Source organism: Coregonus clupeaformis, chromosome 24, assembly GCF_020615455.1.
Source record: "Coregonus clupeaformis isolate EN_2021a chromosome 24, ASM2061545v1, whole genome shotgun sequence".
NCBI lineage: Eukaryota > Metazoa > Chordata > Actinopteri > Salmoniformes > Salmonidae > Coregonus > Coregonus clupeaformis.
This window is the reverse complement of record NC_059215.1, coordinates 54,033,403-54,041,663: the sequence shown is the minus strand read 5'-3', so window position 1 is coordinate 54,041,663 and position 8,261 is coordinate 54,033,403. Positions and strand designations below refer to the sequence as shown.

The 8,261-nt window shown below is 38.8% G+C and overlaps 1 protein-coding gene across 1 annotated transcript; it reads left to right on the top strand.

Annotated features, from left to right (window-relative positions):
• Window positions 1-2,055: 2,055 nt before the first annotated feature.
• ptges3a (prostaglandin E synthase 3a (cytosolic)) lies at window positions 2,056-6,433 on the top strand. The gene is made up of 8 exons (XM_041845469.2): window positions 2,056-2,282; window positions 3,558-3,671; window positions 3,927-3,996; window positions 4,153-4,251; window positions 4,533-4,622; window positions 4,721-4,792; window positions 4,962-4,980; window positions 5,179-6,433. Coding segments are annotated over exons 1-8 (486 nt in total). The 5' UTR covers window positions 2,056-2,280; the 3' UTR covers window positions 5,199-6,433.
• Window positions 6,434-8,261: the final 1,828 nt, after the last annotated feature.

Here is an 8,261-nt window from a genome sequence, read left to right as displayed (position 1 = left end):
CTGTTGCTGGAGAGGAAGGAAACCGCTCGGATTTCACCATGAGGCCAATGGTGACTTTAAAACAGTTACAGAGTTTAATGGCTGTGATAGGAGAAAACTGAGGATGGATCAACAACATAGTTACTCCACAATATTAATTGAATTGACAGAGTGAAAAGAAGGAAGCCTGTACAGAATAAAAATATTCCAAAACATGCATCTTGTTTGCAAATAGGCATTACTGCAAAAAATGTGGCAAAGCATTTAACTTTTTGTCCTGAATACAAATTATGTATGGGGCAAATCCAATATAACACATTAATGAGTACCTACCACTCCCCATATTTTCAAGCATAGTGGTGGCTGCATCACCTTATGGGTATGCTTGTAAATGGAGCTAAACACAGGCAGAATCCTAGAGGAAAACCTGGTTCAGTCTGCACTCCACCAGACACTGGGAGATGAATTCACCTTTCAGCAGGACAATAACCTAAAACACAAGGCCAAATCTACACTGGAGTTGCTTACCAAATAGGCAGTTAATGTTCCTGAGTGGCCGAGTTGCAGTTTTGACTTAAATTATCAATAACGGGCGGCAGGTAGCTTAGTGGTTAAGAGCGTAGTGCCAGTAACCGAAAGGTCGCTGGTTCTAATCCCCGAGCCGACTAGGTGAAAAATCTGTCGACGTGCCCTTGAGCAAGGCACTTAACCCTAATTGCTCCTGTAAGTCGCTCTGGATAAGAGCGTCTGCTAAATGACAAAAAAAAAATATATAACCAATTTGACAGAGCTTGAATAACTTATAAAAGAATAATGGGCAAATGTTCCAGGTGTGGAAAGCTCTTAGAGACTCACCTAGAAAGAGACTCAACTGTGCTTCTACAAAGTATTGACTCAGGGGTGTAAATACTTATGTAAATGAGATATTTCTGTATTTCATTTTCAATACATTTGTCATTATGGGGTATTGTGTGTAGATCGGTACGAGAAAAAAAACTTTTCATCCATTTTGAATTCAGGCTGTAACACAACAAAGTGTGAAATAAGTCAACGGTATGAATACTTTCTGAAGCCACTGTACCTCTAGGCTCCTATACATACTATGGGGATTTATTATTCTCATAATTGATGGGATGACTAACTTAGAAAGAATGCATTAATGATTAAGGCATGGAGGGTCTGGACTGTGCTGATGTGGGTTGTTTCACCTGGCAAGCTGTGATTAATGTGAGGAGCTGTTTTAGGGGGTAAGATGAGATAAGAATTTGTGTCTCCAAATACTAAACTATACTGCTTCTTTGTGATCTGTGAACCTTCCTTGGACGTAGGAATGGTGTCTAGGGGAGCTGGCTCTTCTCACCATGACAGGTTGTTATGATAAGAACTTATGCCTGGCAACGGTGGAGCGCCAAGAGGCTGGGACTAGCCTGTGCGCCAACGGATTGGCTGAGTAAGTCTAAACCACGCTCAGTCTCTACCCTGATAGGCCCAGCAGAGAGCGGGAACTAAAAACTGTCAGAGTATTTTAAGGAGAACCTGTAACAATGGATTAGTTCTCTGTCTGCCCTGCGTGGTATTTCAGGGAGCCCGTATATACGAACATCATATTTACCATTGAAGGTTTTGCATTAATTAAAAATACTAGTCTATTTTAGAAGGCGTGTATTGACCTCTTTTGTTCCTAATACCAGATTTGAATTGACGCAACTTAACAATACTTATTTGGTTTGTCATTATATCGTTTTTCATGGGATTTTAGTGGTAACTACATTTATTTATAATTATTTATCAGAATGAATTTTCCAGAAATAGTTTTACCAGCTCCATGTATTCTCAAATTGAAAAGTGAGGTAGCTCCGCTCCAGCAGCACTACAACCCTGCTAAAAACACCTGTTCATACAGACCTGTGCTATACAGGGGAAATAGTTGACATTATACAGGGGAAATAGTTGACATTATGTGATACAGATCAACTTTGTCTGTGTGTGTGCGTGCGTTGTCACGGTAACAGCGTAGCTTGCTTCAGGTAAAGCGCGTGCAAGAGACTCGTCCCGGCACGAGCGAAAGATCCAGAAACTTCTCCAGACTGCGCGAGCGAGGCTATAGTACAAACAACGACTTAGATACTAGATGCGTCATTGCGCACGAGAAGGAGGAAAAGCACGCGAGGCAGTGACAGAGTCTGGTCTAGGATTGATATTTACATTTTACCCTGTCGTATTTCACTACAGAAGAGAATATCCAACAACACATCGTGGCTAATACTTCGGTCTGGAGTGGGAAGAACTAGATAGCAAGAGATGTACGTGTGGGACGGAGGGTAGGAGGGAGCTAACGTTAGCGTGAAATGCATGGGATGCATATTCTTGCAAATGGGGTAGCTTGCTAGCTAGTTTCAAGTTTAATCAGCGCTTAGCTAGGGCTAGTATGCCCATGCCTTTATACGTGTATAGCTACTCTGCAATGATAAAGGTTCCATATTGTGAATGCAATGTTGACGTTATAGCTGGCTAGTTAGCAAATGCCATATTTAGCTAACTAGCTAGCTAGGCCTCCATGCTCCTTCATGCATGAGAACGATTTGTGCTAGTGGGAATGAATGGAGCCCTTGTCAGTTTACGGTAGTCGAAATGTCGGCTTTACATTCGAACAATAGTATTCTCCCATATCATGAGACATTAATAATAATACAAGGCTGACCCTTGTCTTCATAGGTAGCTAGTTGCCCAACGAATTTACAGATAGCCGGTCCTTTATTCACGTGGACTAGCTAGAGAGCCATATAAAGACTGGTATAGGCGAACCATTTCCTTGCAACGAGGCTAGTTTAGCTACTGGCTTACTAGTTGGAGTGTCATGACATTCCATGTGGCCTGCTAGCTAGCTCATTAATTAATATATGGAAGGTTGTCAGAGCTGGTTAGCCAATAATACCCATTAGGCATGGCCATCAAACCACTGAATTCAGGGAAGCCTTTTCCCTTGAGACCAGTGACAGTGAGCCACCTGACCAAGTATGAGTATGACCTTGGATTAAATACGGTTGAATGGGTGGCGCTAGACTCAAGCGGATAAATTAGTGTTCCTGATTTATACTATGTGGATGAACCAAACAATGTATTATCTTAGCTAGCTAATCAATGCTAAAAGCAAACGTGCATGCTTTTCTGTTTCACAATGTGTGTAACAGACGAGTAGAATGGCACATTATTCAGTTTTGCTTCTAAAATGAATGGATGGAACCAGAGTCATATATGGATGGAACCAGCCCCCTACCCTTCCCATATTTTTCCCTTCATAGATTTATCCCCTATTCCCTAATGATGGTAGTCTGGGCACCAGTCTGTTAAACTATCATTCCACTCCTTGCCACCCCTTGTCATGCTAAACATTTGGCATAATGACACAGAGTACAAGGAGTGGAATGTTATCTAAACAGACTGGTACCCAGGCTATAATGTTGGGGGTGCAGTTTCCCAAATAGATATGGTTGGATTTCATAACCAGAAACTAGAAGACATTGATCACTGCTTTGTATCGGACTAATCAGTCTTATCTCTTCTCTGTTGTCCAATAGGCAGCCAGCAACAGCAAAGTGGTATGACAGAAGGGACTCCGTCTTCATTGAGTTCCTGGTAGAAGACAGCAAAGATCTACAAGTGAAGTTTGAAAAATCTAAACTTGATTTCCGGTAAGCTGCTTCACCATCACCCGGCACATTGCAGTTTAATTGACACTGATCTTAGGCTAAATTGTAAGCTGTCTATAAATTAGACCTACTGCATAGACACTTGGGGGGCGGTTTCCCGGACACAGATGAAACCTAATCCTGGACTAAAAAGCTTCTTTGTCTTCCTTTTAGCCCATGAATAAGATTAATCTTATCGGCCCTTACTGTCTGAATGAGCAAAACCTTCATATATTTTACTCTGTTTTGTCATTTCAGTTGTGTTGGCGGGATTGAAAACCTCAAACATCAAAATGAATTGGACCTTTTTGACTCAATTGACCCCAATGTAAGTATGTTTCTCATTTAGTTGCAGATTCACCATCTGCAATGACCCAGAAAACCACTGCAATGACCTGGATGTTAAATATGCTGGATGTTAAATATGATCCCTCATCCAAAATGACTTGTAATATACCAATTATCTCTCTTCCTGTCGTTGCAGGCATCTAAGCACAAACGTACAGACAGATCGGTGTTGTGTTGTCTAAAGAAGTCCAAGGCAGGAAGAGCATGGTCACGGTTAACAAAGGACAAGGCAAAAGTAGGAACTGTTTCAATGTGCAATACTATTTATTCTACCTTACGTTTTCTGCCCTGTATTTCTGGGCCTATATTTAAAAAGCGTCTTAGAGTAGGAATACTTGTCTAGGATTACGGTTCCCCCCCCCAATATATCTTATTCCTAAAAGGCCAAACTCAAACTGATCAGCACTCCTACTCTGAGATGGTTTGAATAGGCTCAGGTCACATAAGAGGGGCATTTTGTCTTGAATGTTGGTTTAAAATCATTTTGATTTGGGATTTCTCTTTTCTTTCCCACAGTTTCAATGGCTCGGTGTCGACTTCAACAACTGGAAAGACTGGGAAGATGATTCTGATGAGGATCTGTCCAGTTTTGACAAGTTCTCAGAGGCAAGCATGTCATGTTGCACAAAGTGTGTAATGTTTTAAATGTGTTAAATTATATATATTTTTATGTCCAAACAATGATTGTTGTTGCCTGTTTTCAGATGATGAACACGATGGGAGGAGAAGATGGCATGCCAGATCTCGGTATGGGCGGTCTGGAAGGTCTAGAAGAGGTTTGTTTCTTTTCTGTCATCTCCAAATGAATTTTACAGCAAATATCAAGGCAATTACAAACATTTACCAGAGCACTATATACGGTGGCTGCAAGAAAAACTACTTGCTTTCTTGCTCTGTTGAGTTTTGCAGTTTTGACACTAATCTTCTCATATTTTTGATTTACAGCACGACAGCGATGATGAAAGTAAGTTTTTAGATATCATTTTAGCACATGGATAAAAGCAAGCAGACAATTTTCTAGAGCATTTTCATGGTACATTTCATTTGAAGGTTGTTGATAAGCCTCATACCATCCACACATGAGCCATGTTGTAGAATTGGTGATTTAGCTTTTTACCTTGAATCATTTATTTTTATGTTTTCATATTTGTAACTTTTTCAGAGATGCCAGACCTGGAGTAATGGAGCATATGAAGTCTTTGAACCGTAGAGAACAAGAAAGGAAAGCCTCAAAGGTCGGTTGAAGAGAGAGATGGTAGAGTTGGTAGCAATATTTGAAAGGAGGAAACATCACCAGTTTTCCAAACACGTCACAGGAACCTTACTGAGGAGAGACCGAGTCTGTCGTAATGGCATCACAGCAGAGCATTCAACAGCCAATGTCTTAGTGCTGTGCTTTGCTGTTCTAGTTCTGCATGGACAATTCAGTTGTTTCCATGATGTGTTGTGGGGTTCAGTTATATCGTGCTTTAACTTAACAACCAGGGGTGCCTTCAGCAGGGAACAGCATTATGGAACGTTCAGATAGAAATACGTCATGTAGAATTAAGGAATTCGTGTCGGCTCTTCATATTTCTATCTGCAACGTTTGACAATGTTTCCCTGCTGAATGTGGCCCTGCTCTAATGGGATATGAAAGTCTTAAAGTTACACCCCACCTCCACCTTTTTATTTAATAACGTCAGTGAGGTTACGTATTGAATATCAACATAATTGTAAATTCTAAACAAAGAAAAAACATGTTTTAAAACAACCGGCTATTTTCAATAAAGTTTTATTTTATTTTTATGGAACATGTCCCGTTTTATTAGTTCGTACTGTACATTTTGTTTCAGTTTTATTTTTGTTAATTTATCGAAACAAGTTTTAGCTCGAAGCAAATATTTTTGCAATGTACGTTAACATCTGAAAATATTACCGGTAATAGTTAATTCATTGATTTTAAATAATTAGGTATTTGGAATTAATGAATTAATATGCATGTTAAACTTATTTTACAGTATAGTGTAAGTTTTATAATGGTAAAAACCTTTCTGTGCAATCACATTTTGCAAGGATGCTTTTGCTTTAGTGTATATATAGGAACATACAAAACACTTAAACTATATACCGGTAGTTTACTCCGTATTTACTGGCAGTGGTCATTGCACATTGTTTTGTATAAAACAAAAGTGTAGCAGCAAATTATATCTTCCATATTCAAAGGGGTGCAGAAACATAACAAAGAGAGAACATGTCATTAAATGTCCAAATTTCATTTGCACTCACAGTAGAAAATATAAATGCAAGTGTTAGTTAAAGCAGATACACTACTAGGTTTCGCCAACCTGTTTCGCAGATCAGGTTGAAGAAATTTCAGTTGGTTAAATGCAGTGGGAGTTTGTCTACATATTTCTAATAAACTTGTCTCAGACTAAGTTGATGTTTTATTTTTTTGTCCGGTTTAATACAGTATCTTGGCACGTAGTGAGAATAACATGTGTTTGACCTAAACAGATTAAAGGGCATGAACAAAGGTCATCTGTTATTTCAGCTGTTGAGAATATGGAGTCCGTTTAATTCTAGTACGTGCTATGACCACCAGGTGGTGCTGATAGTCTATACACCATGGCTACAAACCCAGATATAATAACCAATGATACGTCATTGGATATTACACAGGAGTAGGGTACTGAGAGAATCTATACAGAATAGGAACCAACATAGCAATGTTATGTGCTGCCAGAGAATTTACCTTTTGGACAATCCCACTTGGAAGTTTTCATTTTCCTCTAAAAAATATGATTTAATGTTGGTTCAGTATAGGAGCATGCTACATGTCACAACTGTGCACACCATTCTGAGACTAAAATGAGACTTTAGTAAACACTAACACACTCGATTCTGCTAATTGAGGCTTTTGTGTTGTGTTACTAACAGCTGGCAATATTCTCCTTATCAAAGAGTTATGCACAAACCATTAATTCCAAATATTTTTTTAATGTTTATTTACATAAATGTAATAATCCCTGTCCATGGAGTTAAATATCACATTTGTATTTGGGTTAGATTTTATAATTGGATAAGAAATAATTTATATTATATAGGTGCAAGGAATGGGAGCCAAGTGAGTTTATGTTATTAAACTAAGTAGCCTAAATGAATTCAGGCCCGTTAATATTGTATAACTGAAAATCTATAAATCAGTCAAATGTGATGGACAACCAGTAGCATAGATATCATGCAGTAGGCAAGCAGTCTGACCACGCTAGTAGAATTGAAAAGAGAACCCCAGAGAGACCCGTCGTTATTGTGGCTGTGCCCATCGTTTTCCAACAGAAATACTGGTGTGAGCATCTTAATGAAAGATATTTGGTATTGGTGTAATAAAAATAATAAATTGCGTTAACCCCAAGTTTTGTGAAGGAAAAAATATATAAAACCCAAGTGAAAATATGTCGTGACTAAATGGTACACCTGTCACCCCATTTGTAATAATGAACCTCAAACTGTCCGTGTTTTTTCCTACAGTTCAATCTAGAAGAAAACAGACAAAGAAAAAATCTGAATTTTAGGAAGTTTTTAACATAAAAATAATACATCCAGGATTCTCTGATTATTAAAGTATATAATATGTTCTTGATAGGATCCAAGCATATTGTTGGACTGTGTTACATATTTTCCCATACCTTTCATAACCAAATGGTCAGAGGAGACATTGTATAGCTTTGAAATTATATTATCTATCCATCCAGTTTCAACAATCATGGTAAAAAAATAAAATAATGAAATTGTACACTGTATAAAGCTTTTCAATGGAATACAAACATCATTATTTTAATTTCAAAAGGTTCATAAGTCATTAACTGAAATAAGGAAGGAAATGTATTTATCTATCGCTGAGGGAATCAAGCAGAATAAAAGCAAATGTAAAAGGAGAATCAGCTGTTTGGTTCAGTTTACTTCTTTACCAAGTAGTGAAAACGGAGGGGGGTTTAAAAGCACTATGAGTTGGTTCAACACTGCAGTACCCCTCCCACCGCCAGAGTCCTTGCAGCATCAACTGTCCTGTCATCATTAGATCAGAACACAAAATGTCCGCCTTGTAAACAGAGGGAGGAGGTAGGGGGTGAAAGCAGGAATGGAGGGAAGAGGGGGATGACCTCTCCTTCATGTTTCATTTCCCTCTGATGCAGATGTTGTGAAGAGGTCATACAGGTGCATGTTTAGTTTACCCCAAGTCCTCACCCAGTAACACAAAGCTAA